This window comes from Octopus bimaculoides, chromosome 5 (assembly GCF_046866305.1).
Source record: "Octopus bimaculoides isolate indiv1 chromosome 5, ASM4686630v1, whole genome shotgun sequence".
NCBI lineage: Eukaryota > Metazoa > Mollusca > Cephalopoda > Octopoda > Octopodidae > Octopus > Octopus bimaculoides.
The window spans coordinates 116,207,064-116,229,194 of record NC_142932.1 but is presented as its reverse complement, the minus strand read 5'-3'; the positions used below and the strand labels follow the sequence as shown (position 1 = coordinate 116,229,194).

Sequence of the window (22,131 nt, the reverse complement as noted above, 5' to 3'; positions counted from 1 at the left end):
CAGATTTTTCTCTAGCACCCTGTCACTATCATTTAACTTTCACCCCCCCCCCCCCAGATATTCCCTCCACCCTTATATTAATGTTGGGTAGCCATGTATCTTCTCTATAGCAAGACACCTCTGCTTGTTCCTGGCATAAAAAATCTCTTCTTGACCCTAAAAATGAATTCCCCATTTAGTTGTAAGGACTTTTCTGTTCTCTGTTCCTTTTCCTTTTTCTTATTCTTTGCAGTCTTGTAGGTTATTTGGCAACCCCACTGGAGCCAATGGCATGAAAGAAACACCCAGTACTCACAGTAAAGTGGTTGGAATGAGGAAAGGCATCCATCCTTAGAAACTGTGCCACATACACACAGCTTCTTTCAGTTTCCATGTATCAAACTTTGGTCAGTTTAGGGCTATAGCAGAAGATTCTAACTCAAGGTGCCACACGGAGGGACTGAACCTAAAACCATGTGGTTGGGAAGTAAACTTTTCAAGCACATAGTAATGCCTTTCAATTGACCCAATTTCACTCAAATGTCCTGAGCTGACCAAAGCCATGGAAGAACATACTTATCCAAGATGCTTGTTGGTGGAATTGAACCTGTGATTTTATTTGCATTTAGCTGTGCTTGCATCTACCAACAATAATATCCTTTCTATTATAGGCACAAGGCCTGAAATTTTAGGGGAGGAGGCTGGTCAATTACACCGACCCCAGTACTCAACTGGTACTTAATTCATCGACCCCGAAAAGATGAAAGGTAAAGTGGACCTCAGCAGAATTTGAATGCAGAACACAGTGACGGGTAAAATAACGCTAAGCATTTTGTCCAGCATGAAAACGATTCTTAATTTTTTATTATCCATAAGGACATACATAGAAGGGACAGCACAATGAAATCGAATGACAGATGGAGTGGAGGTGGGATTATAATGGACCCCACAAACCCCGCCTTACCATTGACCTGGTGCCGGTGGCACGTAAAAAGCACCCACTACACTCTCGGAGTGGTTGGCATTAGGAAGGGCATCCAACTGTAGAAACTCTGCCAGATCAGATTGGAGTCTGGTGTAGCCATCTGGTTCGCCAACCCCCAGTCAAATCGTCCAACCCATGCTAGCATGGAAAGCGGACGTTAAATGATGATGATGATGGTGATCGCATTCACGCGGAGCCTTTCATGCCCAATCAGCTCACCACCTTATCCACCAACAATAATATCAGAAGCTGAAGAAGCTTCTGTGTGGTTGTCTGATTTGCTAGACATGAGACCTTTGGCGATTTGCTGTGCTTGAAAAGACACGTTAAGCCACATAAAATCGTAGTGGTGACCAGTGCCGATGACACATAAAAGGTACCTGTGCTGGTGACACGTAAAGGGCAGCCAAACATAGAAACCAAGCCGAATCGGACTGGAGCCTGATACAGCTCTCCAGCTTACCAATCCCAGTCAAAACTGCTCAGCTCATACCAGGACAGAAAATGGATGCTAAATGATGATGATGATGATGATGATGATGATGATGATGGTGATGGTGGTGGTGGTGGTGGTGATGATGATGGTGATGATGATGATGATGATGATGAACCAAATTGCTTTCCCTGAGTCTTATGCAGTTACTCAGCTGGCTAAAAATAGCTGCATGATTCACCTTTAAATAAATCAAACTCCATTGTATCCCTTCATCTAGGAAAAAGTAGCGCATGTTTGGATATTATAACCCATAATAGATCATTTTCAGGGGTGGTCACAACCGGAATGGCTTCAACCATCAATCTGCTCCATATGTTGGGCTGACCTATGCTTAAGTACCCACACTATCTTTAAAAAAAAAATAACATAAAAAATGTGGAGAATATGCTGGATAAATAATCCTAAATATCCCTGCAGTAGATGGGAGGGTCATGGTTGGCACATCTTTGATCATAGATCAGTCTCTGTGTGTGTGTGTGTGTGTGTGTGTGTGTGAGTAGAATTGTTGGGGTTGTTTTGCCCTAGGAGTGACTCAGAGCATACCAACCACAACACCACTACACATACACACATGTGCACATACACACATGTGCACATACACACTCATACACAAACATGCATATACAATGATACACACATATGTACATACACACACATGTACACACACACAAATGCACATACATACTGATACACACATGTACACACACAAATGCACATACTGACTGATACACACATATGCACATATACACACACTCATACACACACATATGCACATACACACACAAATGCACATACACACTGATACACACATATGCACATATACACACACATATGCACATACACACACATGGACATACATACACACACTCATACACACATGCACATATACACGCACTCATACACACACATATGCACATACACACATGGACATACATACACACACTCATACACACACACACACATGTACATATACACACACATATGCACATACACACACATGGACATACATACACACACTCATACACACATGCACACACACACACATGCACATATACACACATGGACATACATACACACACTCATACACACATGCACATATACACTCATGCACACATGCACACACGCACACACACATACATGCACATATACACACACACATGCACATATACACACACACACGCACACACACACACTCATATACACACACGTGCATATACCCACACATCCACACATTGATTGCAGCTTAAGAGTTTCCTACCATGACGATGGCAATACCAATGGCAACACCTGCAATGATTACCATGTAGTCTGTGAAGAACTCGGTCAGCTTGTCTTTGCACGGCTGCAACAGAAACAGAAGAGAGGTACTTACAAAAGGCATCACTGGGCTGCGGCCATGCTACGGCACTTCCTTCGAAGGGTCTATTTCAACAAATTGACCCCACAGATATTTTCTGTAATTTAATTCTTTTCCCACTTCACAGAGAAATAAAACCCTTCAGAATACTCAAGGATCTCAAGTACTGTGGTAGACATTGGAGAAAGTTAGTGATTGGTAAAATAATTAATTTAGTGTAATTATGTTAATTAGTGTCGTATTCTGAAAAAGCCATACTCTTTTTCTTTTACTTGTTTCAGTCATTTGACTGTGGCCATGCCGGAGCACCGCCTTTAGTCGAGCAAATCGACCCCAGGACTTATTCTTTGGAAGCCTAGTACTTATTCTATCGGTCTCTTTTGCCGAACTGCTAAGTTACGGGGACTTAAAAACACCAGCATTGGTTGTCAAGTGATGTTGTGGGGGACAAACACAGACACACAAACAAATACACACACACACACGCATATATACATATATACGACGAGCTTCTTTCAGTTTCTGTCTACCAAATTCACTCACAAGGCTTTGGTCGGCCCGAGGCTATAGTAGAAGACACTTGCCCAAGGTGCCATGCAGTGGAACTGAACTAAGAACCATATGGTTGGGAAGCAAGCTTCTTACTACACAGCCATGCCTGTGCCTACAAAATTTTCTGTTTCCTGGTCTTGTTTTCAATACATTTTTATGAAGCTTCATTTGAACCATCTTATGGTTGGCATAGATGTAACAATTCTCAGAAGATCAACATTCTGGTGCAACAGAAAATTGTCAGGATCTTTTATGCTATGTGTGCTTTGGTTCAACACCAGAAGTTGCAGTTTTCCATCCAGGAAAAATCCATTTAAAGACGTATCATGTTAAAAACTGCAATATACTTTGGAGCTATTTGAACTGATATCATTGTAGTAGTGATCTTCGGAGTGACAGATATGTATTTCACCGAAGTTGCAACTTATCAATGACATGTAGTTGTGTCATTTCCATACCAAAACCGAAATCTCTAGCCTGAAGTATATATACAGGTAGTGTATAAAACTATCTGCTGATTTAATTTGGATTATGCAACAGAGGTTAGTCTATAATAAAAATATTTTCAATACATCATACTTAACGTGTGTTGTTGAAATGCTAGAAGCTGTGTTTGTAATTTCTACAAAATATATTGAATTATATGATAGCTTCATTTTTCTCCTTTTTTTTCATTATTATTCTGCGATAGACCTGGACACATTACCAGCAATATCACCGGGGAGTGAGTCATTGGATATTTCAGATCTTTCAAGAATCAGACCCTTTTACCCAGACGACCTGGTCAGGGTTGATCAAACCCCAGCTCATGTCTAGTTAACACTAGCTCAAGTAGTGCTACCCCATCAAGGGTTCATACATCCTGATTCACAAGCTACCTTGAAGGAATCTTTGCTGCCTCCATAGCCAACTTGGTGGCCTTCCAACTAATGGCCTGTTTGTTGTAGGCTCTATAGAAGGCATGTAGCTTTATGGTCAGGGCATTCAGCTCATAATCATAAGGTCCTGAGTTCAATTCCTAGTGGAGCACCGTGTCCTTGACCAAGACACTTTATTTCACATTGCTCCAGTCCACTCAGCTGGCAAAAATGAGTAGTACCTGTAATTCAAAGGGCGCCAGCCATGTCACATATTGTGGCATGCTGAATCTCCCTGAGAATTATGTGATGGGTACTAGCAGGGGGTGGACTAAGCTGTCGGTCAATCAGACACTGCCTGAGGGCCTGCACTCTACATGTAAACTCCACTAAATCAATGCTAAGGGACCTGGTAGACAGTTATGCCCAAGGGCCCTTAATACTCTCAGTCCGCTCTTGGGTACTAGTGACTGTGGAGTGCTCAGTCACTTGCACATTAATTTCAAGAGCCGGCTGTTCCATTGATCATATCAACTACAACTGTCATCATATTAACCAGTGGGATGCCTGTCAGAAGGACTGGCCTTTGAGAGCAAGGCCAAACACGACAGGTAGTAATGAAGGAAAGACATATATTTCACTTACGATATCATAATAATCCCGAACGCAAGTCTTGACGTGTGGACTAGTATCACCGTAATCAATTTTACCATGGGTAGATCCACAGCAGTTGAACTGAAAAAGAGAGGAAAGAAGAAAGAATGAGAACACAAAAAATTGGTAGCAAATGGAATTTTTGGCGGGGAATCAGTTGCCAATGAGTCTATGTATTTTATGGAATATATTAGCAGAGGTTTTTTTGTAGCTGATAAATATCAATATCACAATATTACAAGTGGTTCTGGTTCTTACAATAAAATATAAACCAATAATTCTATTGTTAAGAGATACAGAAATCTATGAGCTTCAATGACATGAATATATACATACATACATACATACATACATACATATATATATATATATATATATATATATATATATATATATATATATATATATATATATATATATACATATATATATACATATATGTATGTATAAAGAAAGAAAAGGATAAAGTGACCAATGGCAAAGTTAGAATTATATTTTATGGATAAAGTCTTACAGCTGTTTCGGCGAAAATCCAATGTATCCCTTCATCGGAGACGGTAATAGTAGAAGAATGGAGTATTACATCTATAAGAGGAGATTTGTAGTAAGAAATGAGAGCTAATACACGACCTATATTATATTCCCCACTCATGTTGCTACAACGACAGGGGCAAAACTAGTAGGTATACAGCACTTACTCGGTATTACCTGTATCTTTAGGGTTTCGTTGACTCCAATATCTTTCATAACCTTTATATATGTATATATATATATATATATATATATATATATATATATATATATATATATACATATATATATGTGCAGCTTCCTAGGTCTAACCAATAGTAGTATTATTCCCTTCAGGGGACTGTCACATTAAGTTAACAGCATACAACTACTTCAATTTTAATTTATATAGAAAGTTTGTATCATAGAAACTTGGGTAGATTGATATCAATAGGCTTTAAATTTAGATCACTTTATAACAGGAAGTTTGTCTCACAGAAGTTTATTTCAGGTGGAATGATATCAAAAGGTTTAAAAAGAAGAGAAACCGGGTGGAAAAAAACCCCTTGATAAAATTTAGGATTTCACTCCGAACTTACGTCCTTTTGTACACTGTCCATAAGAATCTGTGATGCCTTATTTGTGTCGTATTTTTCAACAGCATTGTCCAACATGTCCTCGACAAGGCCACCCATCTGAAGAAGAGCAATGGATTAAAAAATAATTATGAAAATAAAAATAAAATTGTAACATAGATAATTATACAACACTTTTCTAAACAATAAATATAAGAAAAGAATTAAAATCATAAAGTAATAAAAATTAATTGACATATTAATAAAAATGAAAGACTTAGATAATATCAAGAAAAAGATTAGTGTACAGTGCTGTAAAATGAAAAGTTAATTATCCAATTAGCCAAGATCAAAATGATTTTACCTTATATACATAACTAATGTTACAATAAAAGACCACAATAAAGAAATGATGGCACCACTTATTGGAACTTGTTAGCATCATTTTTTGTTCTGCTTCAAAATCACTTTTCAAACTCTTTTATTTTTTTCAGTCATTTGACTGTGGCCATACTGGAGCACCGCCTTTAGTCGAGCAAATTGACCCCAGGACTTATTCTTTGAAAGCCTAGTACTTATTCTATCGGTCTCTTTTTGCCGAACCGCTAAGTTACGGGGACGTAAACACACCAGCATCGGTTGTCAAGCGATGGTGGGGGGACAAATACAAACACACAAACACACACACACACATATATATATATATATACACACACGACGGACTTCTTTCAATTTCCCTCTACCAAATCCACTCACAAGGCTTTGGTCGGCCTGAGGCTATAGTAGAAGACACTTGCCGAAGGTGCCACGCAGTGGGACTGAACCCGGAACCATGTGGTTGGTAAGCAAGCTACTTACCACATAGCCACTCCTGTTTAATTTGCATTTATTAATTTTTAATTATTTATCTTTTATGATTGTGTGTGTGTGTGTGTCCACACACACACACACAGAATGGGATTCTTTCAGTTTCCATCTTCCAAATCAACTCACAAGGGTTTGATTGGCCTGGGGCTATAGTAGAAGACATTTGCCCAAGGTGCCATGCAGTGGGGACCATGTTGTTGGGAAGCAAAATTCTTATCACGCAGTTATGCTTGCTTCTATTTATCCAGTTTTTTAAAATTTCATACAAGAAAGAGGGCTGTGTGCATAAGTGCATAACCACAACAGTCCTTCCCAGACAAGTGTAACAGATGCAGCCAGTGCCAAACTAATATATATCTCCATGTTAAGGTGGCGAGCTGGCAGAAGCGTTAGCATGCCAGGAAAAATGCTTAGTGGTATTTCGTTTGTCTTTACGTTCTGAGTTCAAATTCCGCCAAGGTCAGCTTTGCCTTTCATCCTTTCGGGGTTGATAAAATTAAGTACCAGTTGTGTCCTGAAGTTGATCTAACTGACTGGGCCCCTCCCCAAAACTTTAAGGCCTTGCACCTAGAGTAGAAAAGAATATTTACAATAGCTAAAGTGGAGAGCTGGCAGAAACGTTAGCACACCGGACGAAATGCTTAGTGGTATTTCGTCTGTCTTTACATTCTGAGTTCAAATTCCGCCGAAGTTGACTTTGCCTTCCATCTTTACGGGGTTGATAAATTAAGTACCATTTACGCACTGGGATCGATGTAATTGACCTTACTCCTCTGTCTGTCCTTGTTTGTCCCCTTTATGTTTAGCCCCTTGTGGGCAATAAAGAAATAAGAAATGCTAGCATGCCAGGAAAAATGCTTAGCGGTATTTCATTTGTCTTTATGTTCTGAGTTCAAATTTCGCTGAGGTTGACTTTGCCTTTCATTCTTTCGGGGTCGGTAAATTAAGTACCAGTTGCATACTGGGGTTGATCTAATCGACTGGCCCCCTCCCCAAAACTTTCGGGCCTTGTGCCTAGAGCAGAAAAGAATATATATACCTCTATCATATCATATATACTTTTGTTATATTTAAAATTAATTGAAAGAAACACAGAGCATCTCAAAATAGATACGATAACAAAAGGGTTAACAAATGATTAATTTAACCCTTTTGATATCAAGGTATCTGAAACCACCTCTGGCTCTGTAGTTCAAATGTCTTATTTTCATATGTTTTGAATTAAAATCTTCCACCAAACCTTAGTCACAATTTATGTTCCTAACACCATCTTAATGATAACAAAGTTATTTTACTAAATTCTTTGTTATATTTAAAATTAATTGAAAGAAACACAGAGCATCTCAAAATAGATACGATAACAAAAGGGTTAACAAATGATTAATTTAATCCTTTCGATACCAACCTGACTAAAACTGCTTCTGGCTCTGTAGTACAAATGTCTTATTTTCATACGTTTTGAATTAAAATCTTCCACCAAACCTTAGTCACAATTTATGTTCCTAACACCAGCTGAATGATAATTAAGTTATTTTACTAAATTCTTTGTTATATTTAAAATTAATTGAAAGAAACACAGAGAATCTCAAAATAAATACAGTAACGGAATGGTTAAGCTATATACTATATTTCTATAAAGAAAATATTTTTTTTTTTTGTGAAAACATTTTCAATTCCCAAAAAGAGTGACTGTGAGCTCTGTTAGATTTGCATTGCAATATTGAATCACATATTTAGGAAAGTTCTCCTCCTACAACTGGTATGGCATGTTTTAAAGGTGATTTTTTCTCTTTGCTATAAGGAAATATGTTTGAAATGTTATTTTTCAGAGCTTAACTTTGTTTGATTTATATGTAATTTTAATCCATGGAAGATTCTAGATTAACATGTTTTTAATAATAACATCAAAAAAAAAAAAAAAATTCTACCTCAGTTTTTTCCTGTATGTAAACACAAATTAATGATGGAAATCACTAGAGGATTGAGATGTCTTTCTCAATAAGTTTATAAAGAAATATTAAACTTAATACTTCCTGTAGTCTCCCCCATCCTTCGTCTCACTTATCAAGGATCATAATGAGTGGCACTTATCTATGACTTCTTTTAAATTGGAACCAAAACAGCTGGAATATAAATATCCTCCATGAAAAATAACACTCATCTTTTATGAGGAACATATTCAAGAAATGTAGTTCTCATTTTTGACTCTGAAATATGTTGTAGTTCTTTAACCACAGGTTACCCCTGCTCAAATAGAGCTATGAGAAATAGTGTTCCAACAGTGGCTACACTGTATAGTGTATCATGGACTACATAATCCAATGTGTACTTCACTTTAAGATAATAAGACGGGAGTTGATGGTGCTTTCATTGTTCTAACAAGGAAGTCAGGCTTTTTTTGGCACATGAGAAAAATCAAGTGCTTGCTTTATGCTCTGAGGTACAAAAATGAAAAATGATAATACTTGTAGTGGTTTTGAACCCACAATCTTCATGTTGTCAGTCCAATACTCTATCCAGTAATCCAATTCAGTTTCTTGAGTTTAACTTCTATTTAATAGGAAATAAAAATTAACTTGTAATAAACTGACATCTCGTCCTAAAATAGATCTGTCTCTCATCTTCTTAATGCTTTGGAGACACACAGCACAAGCATTCTTGTGGTAATTTTTATCAGAAATTTTCAGTTCATATTTCTACCTAATCTTAAAAATACCAATTCCAGGTTTTTAAACTCCTTATTGTTTGGATTTTTTCAGCACGAAGACTAAAGGAGCTTCTGTAACCTAATGATCTAGTTCTGGTAGCTGAATATATAAAAAAATTGGTTAAAAAACATTCTTAATGAGGAAACAAAACCTAGAATTGAGAGGTCTTAAAGTAAACTGATTAACGGTAAAAGGTTTTGTTAGTAGAAATAAAGGCAGGACTCTACTGATATCATGGAATATGTAGAAATGAAGTAGGCAAGAATGTAAACTCAGAGTACTCAAGAGAAGGATGGGGACAAGAAGCAAGCTGACAAAGAAGGTCTTTGTATGTAGCAGATGTCTAAGAGAAACAGTACTCAAGAGAAATACTTCCAAATGCTCAGAGATTTCCCTTGGTGATATTGATAATAATCTACCTCTTCCACAGGTTCCCTCAACCGCTAGGGTGTGGCCCTTTTTCACACAGCTATCATCATCCATTCTTGCCATGTGACCATACTAGCGCAATCGTCTCTCTTGCACACCACAACTGATGCTTCTTAGGTCTAATACACACAGATCTCATATGAATTTATGGTAATCTTTCAGTTTTTGGTGTTTAAACAAGTAAATAAAAATTAAAGGAGAAATAACAGCTAGAGGAGATAATAGCCTAAATGACGGCATGATTGTGCATCAGGGGAACTTTGCAGATCCCACAAATAAGGACATCCATACGCAAAATGTGGAGAATATGTGGATGCGGGTGAAAAGAAAATTATGATGTCAATTTGGAACATCAGAGAATATATTCATGTCATATTTACACAAATTCATATGGAAGAATTCTGTGCCAAAAAAACAAAAGAATTTCGTTCACATTTTGGTAGCTATAGCAGGAAGTTGACTTGTTTATCTCCCCTTGTTGTTGTTTCCCCTTTAATTTTCATTTTCTTGTTTTAAAACACCCGAAACTGAAAGATTACCAAATTCATAAACTTTAAGAAAACATGAAATGTTTTTTTTTTGGACAGTGAATCTCAAAGCAGATAAAGCTATGAATATTAGCAGGTACATATTGGGTTAAAAATATATTTTGGACAGAAAAAAAAAAGAAAAAATCAAATGCTTACACACACACATATATATACATAAATATTAAGTAAAAATTGCTTAATATTGCTTACAGAACAAGACCAAAGCAGACAAATTATATCCACATAACAATATACATAAATAACGAGAAAATGTATTTCAGGAAGCAATCCATTACTTCCTGTTGGTTACCACACCATAATTTTTTTTAAACTTTTCTGTCATGTTTTTATTTCTGTAAGAGTGTACCAAAAACACAATTGCACTATGACAGACATGAACGAGCAGAAGAGAAAAAGAAGTCAACAAGGAGATGGTAGCATGCAATTTTAGCGACGGGTTCTATTAATTTGGTTTTTGAGACAAGCCTGGGTTGCATACAATTAGTGTTGCTAAACATTTGTGATATAAACTTAAAGATGGTTTATAAAGGAAGTATCTGTTATAATATTCTTTTATTCTTTTACTTGTTTCAGTCACTTGATTGTGGCCATGCTGGAGCACTGCCTTTATTCAAGCAAATCGACCCCAGGACTTATTCTTTGGAAGCCTAGTACTTATTTATCGGTCACTTTTGCCGAACTGCTAATTTATGGGGATGTAAACGCACTAGCATCGGTTGTCAAGCGAAGTTGGGGGGGGGGGGGGACAAACACAGACGCACAAACATATACACACACATACATATATATATATATATATATATATACGACAGGCTTCTTTCAGTTTCCGTCTACCAAATCCACTCACAAGGCTTTGGTCGGCCTGAGGCTATAGTAGAAGACACTTGCCTAAGGTGCCATGCAGTGGGACTGAACCCAGAACCATGTGGTTGGTAAGCAAGCTACTTACCACACAGCCACTCCTGCGCCTTATCTAGAATTCTTTCTATCTTAATTTTGGGGTCTAAAATTAGTCTCTACGTTATTTCTGACATTGTGAACAGGATGCAAAAAATTTAATGGTAACTGTTTTTTTCGTCAAGATGTGTAGGGTTCAGTTTCCGGAGAAATGTTTAATTAACTAATGAGGTCTAATTAGGCAATGGGGACTAAGTCTATTGCTTGAAACTGACCCTTCCCCCCCCCCCCCACTAAACCAAAGGTAGCAGTGAAAATTGTTTAGTCACTATTTTAAAATGCAACCCAATACAGATAGTAGCCATGGAAAGAAGAAATTTGTTTCATTGTGATTTTATTTTTTGAATTTTTATTTTTTTATATATTCAAAAAAAATTTTTTTTGTATATGTTTTATTTCTCTGTTTTAAGTAAAAGAAATGTTTTTAATATGAAAGCAAACATTCAAAGAAATATTTTGAAAAAAAAAGTCCAGAAAAAATACTTGAAACAAAAACAAAAACCATAACAATAATAATAATAGTAGTAATAATAATAATAATAATAATAATAATAATAATAATAATAATAATAATAATAATAATAATAATGATAATAATAATGACAATAACAACAAAAAAAAAAGATAAACAACAATATGAGCAGGAAAAAATATGAGAATAAGTTCACTAAGACAAAAATGCAACAAATATTTGACAAATTTCACAAATAAATAAATACATCAATAAAATAAAATAAAGATAAAAACAACAAATAGTTGCTTTTTTTTGATTTTAGATAAAAAGTGTTTACCAAATCCAATTCTTCCTAGCCAATGGAAGCAGTAATGTAAACGAAAGATTATCTTAAGATTAACGTCGACATCGTTGTCCATTGTTTGTTGTTTAAATAACATGGAATTACTGCATAATCAGCTCATCTTGAGTAAAGAATGAGTGGTGAGAGAAAGAAAGAGAGAGAAAGAGAGAGAGTGAGAGATTGTGTATGAGACAGAGTTGAAGATAGAGAGACAGTCAGACAGGATTCTTTCAACAGAAAACCAATTGAACTTACCAAAAGAAGGATAACGATGTGTTAAGAATTAGCGAAAATAAATTAGTAAAATCAGGAGCTGCTGTTTTGTTTTTTTTAACTTTTTGTCCCAATAAAAAGATTACATATTGCAAAGCAATTTAGTTTTATTTAATTAATGAATTTATTTCTTTATCGTTTAAATTTTTATTTATTTCAATCATTAGACTGTGGCTAAACTGGAGCACCACCTTGAAGGATTGAGTCAAACAAATTGACTCCAGGACTTATTTTTTTAAAGCCTAGTACTTCTTAAGTTATGAGGATGTAAACAAACCAGCACTGGTTGTCATGCAACAGTGGCGGGGTGCTATATATCCAACAGGGCTTCTTTCAGTTTCTGCCAACCAAATCCACTCACATGGCTTTGGTTGGTCTGGGGTTATAGTAGAAGACATTTACCCAAGATGCCACACAGTGGGACTGAACCCAGAACCAAGTGGTTGGGAAGCCAACTTCTTAACCACACAGTCACACCTGTGCATATGCTCCTCCATGCCTGTTATTATGCATTTCTTTTTATTCTTTTATTCTTTCATTGGTTTCACTCATTTTGACTGCGGCCAGACTGGAGCACTGCCTTTAGTCGAACAAATCGGCCCCAGGACTTATTCTTTGTAATCCTAGTACTTATTCTAGCGGTCTCTTTTGCCAAACTGTTAAGTTAAGGGAGACGTAAACACACCAACATCAGTTGTCAAGCAATGGAGGGGGGGGGGACAAACACAGACACACAAACATACATACATATATATATATATATATATATATATATATATATATATATATATATATGTATATGATGAGCTTCTTTCAGTTTCTGTCTACCAATCCATTCAGAAGGCTTTGGTTGGCCCAAGGCAATACTAGAAGACACTTGCCCAAGGTGCAACACAATGGGACTGAACCCGGAACCATGTGGTTGGGAAGCAAGCTTCTTACTATACAGCCATGCCTGCGCCTATATATATATATATATATATATATATATATATATATATATATATATATATATATATATATATATATATATATATATATATATATATATATGGATATATATGATGGGCTTCTTTCAGTTTCCGTCTACCAAATCCACTCACAAGGCGTTGGTCAGCCTGAGGCTATAGTAGGAGACACTTGCCCAAGGTGTTAGACAGTGGGGCTGACCCCGGAACCATGTGGCTGCATATTTAAATTATTTTACATTCATTAATATTTTAACCTCAAATGCTGCAGGTATTTTGTGGAAAGGTGTAGTTAATGATATTGATCCTAATTGTTTTTAGAAATTTTGGATGCAAGCATACTGGTGGAGAACAAGCTCTTTTAGTAATCTGATTCCTTCCCTACTACTAGTCGGTCAACCGTGAAACATTCTTGTAACTTGTTCTTTTTTTTCTTTTAATCTTTACAGTTTGATGCTTTTCCTACTGTTAACTACTCACCTGTGAAGTTCTGATGTAATATGGTTATTACAATTAGACACCTTTCCTACAACTAACTCACTCAACTGTGAAGTGCTGTTGTAATAAGTTTTTGCATTTGGATGCCTTCCCTGCCACTAAACCATTCAACTATGAAGTACCACTATGATGATGTTTTACAATTAAACACCTTTCCTGCCAGTAAACCGACCAACTTGTTTGCTGGGCCTGACAGATTCTGGTTATTTGCCAGAATCTGTGAGAGGTAGAGGATAATAGCTGTAGTAAGAATTGATTGGAAAAAAGGCTGAACCTCTTTGTTACCATATTTTTGTTAAAATAGACTGCTCCGCTTCAATTAATTTTGAAAACAATGAAGAACTTAGTAAAATTACTTTTATTCTTTTACTTGTTTCAGTCATTTGACTGTGGCCATGCTGGAGCACTGCCTTTAGTCGAACAAATTGAACCCAGGACTTATTCTTTGGAAGCCTAGTACTTATTCTATTGGTCTCTTTTGCCGAACCGCTAAGTTACGGGAGACAAACAAACACACAAATACATGCATACATTCAGGGTGGCGAGCTGGCAGAAATGTTAGTATGCCAGGTGAAATGCTTAGCGGTATTTTGTCTGCCGTTACATTCTGAGTTCAATTATTGAATCTGTTTTATTGAATCTATTTATATGAATCTATTTACACGTCCATCACATTGGACAGATGCTGAATGGCCATGAGAAAAATTTCCGTCGTAACAAAGAATATGTTTTTTTATATAATTTTACTTATGCCTAATGAGCCCTAATTACCCCCAAAAATTTCATTTTTACCCCACTTGGGGTAATTTACCTTGGTTCGCCAACCCCTGCTCTAGACCATTCATCTGGCAAAAATGAGTCATACCTGTATTTCAAAGGGCCAGCCTTGTCATGTTCAGTGTTACACTGAATTTCCTTGAGAACTACGTTAAGGGTTCACGTGTCAGTGGAGTGCTCAGTCCCTTGCATGTTAATTTCATGAGCAGGCTGTTCCGTTGATCGGATCAACTGGAACCCTCGCTGTCATGACTAACGGAATGCCAGTTATCATCAGTACAGTCACTTGTATCACTAATCAAAGTGGTTTCACAAAATATTCTGTAAGTCTACAGCTTTATTATTTCATGTTTACACCTAAGGCGGTGAGCTGGCAGAATCGTTAGCATGTTGGAGAAAATGCTTAGGGGTACTTTGCCCATTGCTATGATCTGAGTTCAAATTCTACCGAGGTTGACTTTGCCTTTCATCTTTTCAAGGTTGATAAAATAAATATCAGTTGAACACTGGGGTCGATGTATTTGATTCATCCCCATCTCCCCCCAAGCTGCCCTTGTGGAAAAAAATTTGAAATAATTATTTCATGTCTACAGCAAATCTTTCTTCTGTTTCTCAAATCACCGAAACAAAGAGCTTGAGAACCTGAGATTGTTGCCTAGGAGACAAAATATTTTGAAAAACAAAAAACAAAACATGAAAGCAATGTTAGTATGATTCACAGATAATTTCAGAAAGAGTGTGTGTGTGTGTGTGTGTGTGTGCATGCATGTATATGAGAGAGAGTGTGTGTGTGCATGTGTGTGTGTGTGAGGTTGGGCTTATGATAAATTGTGACAAACACTAACAGATGGCTTTTGGATGTGTTGGTGTTAAAAGAGTTATTATTATCATTATTGTTGTTGTTGTTGGTATTATTATTATTATTATTATTATTATTATTATTATTATTATTATCATTATTATTATTATTATTAGTAGTAGTAGTAGTATGTTGTGTTCAAATTGTAACCAGGTCGACTTCGCTTTTCATCATTTTGGGTGTTGATAAAATAAGTACCAGCTGAATACTGCGGTTGATGTAATCGACTATGCCCCTCCCCGCAAAATTTCAGGCCTTGTGCTGATAAGTAGAAGCAAAATGAAAAAAATACCCTCTTCCCTACCCACAAAAAAATCTTTGCCTCACCATGAAATGAATGGACAAAGAATATATATATATATATATATATAAATATATATATATATATATATATATATCATCATCATCATCGTTTAACGTCCGCTTTCCATGCTAGCATGGGTTGGACGATTTGACTGAGGACTGGTGAAACCGGATGGCAACACCAGGCTCCAGTCTGATTTGGCAGAGTTTCTACAGCTGGATGCCCTTCCTAACGCCAACCACTCAGAGATGTGTGTGTGTGTGTGTGTGTGTGTGTGTGTGTATGAGCCAAATCTAATGACAGACACCCGTGCCAGTGGAGCGCTAACAGCACCATCCAAGTGGAATCACTGCCAGAGCAGCGGTCTCGCTTCCGTGCCGGTGACACGTAAAAAGCATCATTTGAGTGCGATCGTTTCCAGCTTCGCCTTACTGGCACTTGTGCCAGTGGCATGTGAACAAAACATTGGACTGACTTCTGTGCAGGTGGCAAGTAAAAAACACCATCTGAGCGTGGCCGTTGCCATTACCACGTGACTGGCCCTTGTGCCGGTGGCACGTAAAAAGTACCCACTACACTCTTGGAGTGGTTGGTGTTAGGAAGGGCATCCAGCTGTAGAAACTCTGCCAGATCAGATTGGAGTCTGGTGTAGCCATCCGGTTCACCAGTCCTCAGTCAAATCGTCCAACCCATGCTAGCATGGAAAGTGAACGTTAAGCGATGATGAGGATGATGATGATGATGATGAATATATTTTCAACTTGATTTAATCTTTGTTTCTGAGTCTGTATTATTAGATTTGAAAACAGATTACAAGACACCACAACATTACAAGAGCAGAATTATTATAAAGAAAATTGTCTATTTGCTGGTCGGTACACAAAGCTCAACTAATATAGCTAGAATCTATGATCCTCGTGTAGATCTGACAAATTTTAACATGTCAAAATCACACAGAATTATATGCAACAACAACAATAAATGTTTCTGTATAATCTAATATTAATATTATATTACATTATAGAATTTATAATTCAATATTTATTGTTTATAACATGTTTCAAACATGTTTAGCCTGGCTACAAAATAGAAACACTTTTAAATATTTATTTTGGCTTGATGAACAATATATAAATATAGATATTATTCAAATGTTGCTAATATAACTTTACATGGTTGCTAATATAGCAAGAAATAGCAGCCAAATTTCCCTCAGATCACATCTTAACATCTTAAAAATGCAAACTGTAAATCTATTGAAATGTTTGGGTATAATTGAACAGTTATTCAAAAAACAACAGTCTGAGATATCCTTTACATTGTTGCTCAGATTGCTTGAAATAACAGCCAAATTCCCCTCAAATCACATTCTGTCAGAAATGCAAAAACCAAGAGAAAGATGGGATGGTTATTTGATCATAGTTCTGCTCATACAGGGCTGACCTAGGGCTAAACATTAACAACAATTTTTATAGATATACAGGGTACTTCAAAGATTTTGTACAAATTTGGGCATGGCTATGGGAGCAGTTATGGCTGGGTTCAGGGTTCAGTCCCACTGTGTGACAAATTGGGCAAGTGTCTTCTACCATAGCCCCAGGTTTACCAGAACCTTGTGAGTGGATTTGTTACTTGGAAATTAATAAAAAAGCTCATTGTGCGTGTGTGTGTGTGGGGGGGGGGGGGGCTTTATGTCTGTACCTCACAACTGCTTGACAACCAATGTTGGTTTGTTTATGTTCTTGTAACAGTGGTTCGGCAAAAGAGATTGACAGGACAAGAACCAGGCTTTAAAGAAAACAAAAGTACTGGGGTTAATTTGTTCAACTAAACACTTCAAGGTGGTGCTCCAGCATGGCCACAATCCAACGAAAGAACTAAAAGATAAAAGATTCATTTCACTTTTGTCTTTGGTCCTCCTATTTATTTAACATCATCTTCATCACCATTGTTTTAATGCCCACATTTCCATTCTGGCATACATCAGATAGAATTTGCTGAGGCAAATTTTCCAAGGCCAGACGCTCTCCCTGTCGCCAAACCTCACTTGTGAAGTTTGGCGATAGGAAGAGCATCTAGGAATGATATTCTTTTCTACTCTAGAGGAATAATATACTTTTCTACAGGAATAATATTCTTTTCTACTCTAGGCACAAGGCCCAAAATTTTTGGGAAGGGGGGGGCCAGTCGATTAGATTGACCCCAGTACGCAGCTGGTACTTAATTTATCAACCTCGAAAGGATGAAAAGCAAAGTCAACATCGGCAGAATTTGAACTCAACGTAAAGACAGATGAAATGCCGGTAAGCATTTCGCCCGGTGTGCTAATGTTTCTGCCAGCTCACTACCATCTTCTTTTTATGCCTAGCAAATCCACTTACAAAGCTTTAGTTTGCCTAGGGTTATAGCAGAAAACACTTGCTCAAGGTGACACATGGTAGAACTGAACCTGGAACCATTTGGGCAGGAAGCAAACGTCTTACTGCACATCCAAGCCCACATCTATGCCTAAGAACAACCTGGTTTTGTCTAGTTGACATAATAAAAGCTTTGGAATCAATAGAAGAGAATTGTAAATTTCAGAAGAAAATAGGTAAACCACTTTTAAAGAATGTCAAGTAATTGCTGTTATTTGACTTTTTAAATATTGATTGATGTTAAAATGACATTAATCATTAATCACCAGATATCAACACACTGTATGTGTGTTTAGGCATCTTACTTTATATGTATGTACAGCTGTTTGTATGTACGAATGTATGTATGTATGTATGTATGTATGTATGTGTGTATGTGTGTATGTATGTATGTATATATGTGTGTATGTATGTATGTGTATGTAAGTATGTGTGTTTGTAATGTATGTATGTGTGTGTGCATGCATGTATGTATGTGTGTATGTATGTATACACATGTGTATGTATGCATGTGTGTGTATGTGTGTATATATATGTATGTACATATGTATGTGTGTGTATGTATGTGTGTATGCGTGCATATGTGTGTGTATGTATGTATGTATGTATCATCATCATCATCATCATCATTTAATGTTCATTGTCCATGCTGGCATGGTTTGGACAGTTTGACCAGGGTTGGTAAGTTGGAAGGCTGCACCAGACACCATTCCGATTTGGCTGGATGGCCTTCCTAATGCCAACCACTCTGAAAGTGTAATGGGTGCTTTTATATGCCATTGGCATGGGTGCCATTTGCGTGACACGAGTATCTGTCACAACTGTGAATTTGCTCGGCTTGATAGGTCTTCTCAAGCATGACATAATGCCAAAGGTCTTCTCAAGCATGACATAATGCTAGATGCAGGAGGAAAGAGTGAAACTTGTGGCGAAAGAATCAGCAGAAGTTCACCATTACCTTCTTCCGGAGTGTGAATGTGTTAATATACTTGTGTGTTCGTGTGTATGCGTGTGAGCATATGTAGTTGTGTATGTGGGTGTCTATGTGTGTGTGAGTATGTGTAGACACGCGTGTGCATGTACACACACACACACACACACATCTAGCTATGTAAATGCATAAAACACCATATATTAGAGATGCAAATAAATATGGGGAAGATACAGTCAACAATGAAAATGGTAAAAATTTAAGAGAGGGGAGAGAGAGAGAGAGAGAGAGAAGGAGAGAAAGAGAGGGGGAGGGAAGGAAGATGAGAATAATAATAATAATAATTATACAAAGAAATAAACTTACATTTGACTTTGAGATAATGGCGAAGATTCCAGCACCAAGGAGGATGGCAAAAATGATGAAGAGGCATATGAAAAACTGAAAATAGAAAAAGATGGAAAGTGAATTAAATGTTTTCTCTCATGTTCAAAGTACTTCAGGGTACTTATGTTAATTCATACAGAGTACCTTTCATTCGTAGTGCTGTTACATCCTAGCACCAGCGCAGGTTACTTACTTTCATGTAGACTCTCCTTGCTAACATATGCTTAGTAGCTTTCATATATGCTGTTGTTTGTGCCTTCTCAAGCCATGCCTGGCTAATAAGGGCAGGTCTCCCGGTTGCATTGGTGTATAGGTCCCCCGCAACAGGACACCGGTCTGTTGCAGATGAGCTGCTAGATGCAGGAGGAAAGAGTGAGAGAAAATTGTGGCGAAAGAGTCAGCAGAGGTTCGCCATTACCTTTTTCTGGAGCCATGTGGAGCTTAGGTATTTCACTCATAAACACACACATCGCCTGGTCTGAGATTCGAACCTGCAATCCCTTGACCGCAAGTCCACTGCTCTAACCACCAGACCATGTGCCTCCATGCTTTCATACATAGTATCTCAAAATGTGGGATATATTCTCTAGTAATTTCATTCTGGCACACAAACTGGGTACATTTTAAGGATAGACTCTCATACACCCCATGTACCTTTCAGGGACAAACTTTTGGATACCCTTAATCCTTTAGCATTCAGATTACTCCATCAAATATAATGTTTATTTATCCACATTGTTTTGAATTAATCTGCACGTATAACACATAACTTAGAAGCAGCGCTACAGATGTACCAACACACACGAGATTGAAACATAGCCGACTGCACGCGCTTCTCATGAGGAATTCCGGAAGAAACTTCATTAGACCACTACTGAGACACTTCCGAAAAAAGAAAAGCCATTGGAAAACAGTTTATAGCAGAGACTCCGTCTAAGAATATCTAAAGAAGGAATTGTATTCCGAAATATCATCAGACTATGGATAACCAAATTACAACAGGTATATAGTCCATTTTTTGTATTATAGTGCATTGTTGTACCATTCAAAACTTTTTATTCTTTATAATCATGGATTATATTTTGTAGCTTTGAAAATTTGATGATGGGATTGTTTACTTTCAGACATCATCAAAATCTCAAAGCTACAAGATGATACATAATAAATTCAAAGCATTATAAATAAATAAGTTATTACATTGGAAGAATAATCTGGAATGCTAAACAGTTAAATTGTCCATATCCAGCTCAAATATTCAACCTGTTTTATGTTCAAATTGACCATATCCAACCTCTCACACACACCCTACAATGTCATTCTAAAAATACACAATCACATCAATCAAAATCTCAAAGCTATGAGATAATACAGGATTAATTCAAAACAATAGGAATAAATGTGGATAATGCAGTTCTATATTTAAGAGATGAGGAATTATGTACATTATTTACATTTGACGGATATTTGTAGTCATCTTGTTTGTTGTTAATCCAACGTTTCGGCTGATATACCCTCCAGCCATCATCAGGTGTCTTGGGGAAATTTCGAACTTGGGTTCTCATTCCTAAGGTATTTTTCGATGTTATTATTATTATTATTATTATTATTATTATTATTCAGGTCACTGCTTGGAATCAAACTCGGAATCTTGGGATTAGTAGGCCGCGTTCTTAACCACTATGCCATGAGCATATGGCGTAGTGATTAAGAGGGCGAGCTACTAACCCCAAAATTCCAAGTTCGATTCCAGACAGTGACCTGAATAATAATAATAATAATAATAATAATAATAATAATAATAATAATAATAATAATAATAATAATAATAATAATAATATGGCAGGGGTCTTATACAGCTAGAAAACTATTATAAAATAACCACCATAGGACTGCAAAAATACCTACTCCAGAAGCAAGGGAAACTAATACAAATAGCCACAAAACACGAGCAAAACAAAAAACTGTTTTCAGTATTTAAGGAAGCTGACAAATACAAACAAGAAATCAATCTACCTAACAAATACGAAGAAGAAGAAGAAGAAGAAACAACAAAAGCTATAAAACAAATGAAATCCAAACTAAAGCTAGAACAACAACGGACCATGATAAAACGATGGCAAGAAAAGCCCCTACATGGTAAATACTGGGCTAAACTAAATGCGAAAGAAATAGACAGAGAAAAATCCCAGCAATGGCTGAGAAGCTCAGGACTCAAAGCAGAGACTGAAGGATTTTTAATTGCTGCACAAGACCAGAGCCTCCCCACCAGAAATTACCAAAAACACATAATGAAAAGAAATATAACAAGTAACTGTAGAATATGTGGAGATCGACAAGAAACAATAAATCATATTATCTCTGGCTGCCCAGTCCTGGCTAAGAAGGAATATATTCACAGACACGACAGAGCTGGGACCTATATACACTGGAAGCTATGCCAACA

General features: G+C 36.9%; 1 protein-coding gene across 2 annotated transcripts in view; it reads right to left on the bottom strand.

Annotated features, from left to right (window-relative positions):
- LOC106877224 (CD9 antigen) overlaps positions 1-22,131 on the bottom strand; it is a 181,151-nt gene that overhangs the window by 7,578 nt on the left and 151,442 nt on the right. For both annotated transcript variants that reach the window (XM_014926084.3, XM_089353017.1), the window contains exons 3-6: positions 19,668-19,742; positions 5,990-6,085; positions 4,872-4,961; positions 2,719-2,802 (exon numbers count right to left, since the gene is read on the bottom strand). In XM_014926084.3, coding sequence (XP_014781570.1) covers positions 2,719-2,802; positions 4,872-4,961; positions 5,990-6,085; positions 19,668-19,742 — 345 coding nt within the window. The remainder of the gene's footprint in view (positions 1-2,718; positions 2,803-4,871; positions 4,962-5,989; positions 6,086-19,667; positions 19,743-22,131) is intronic.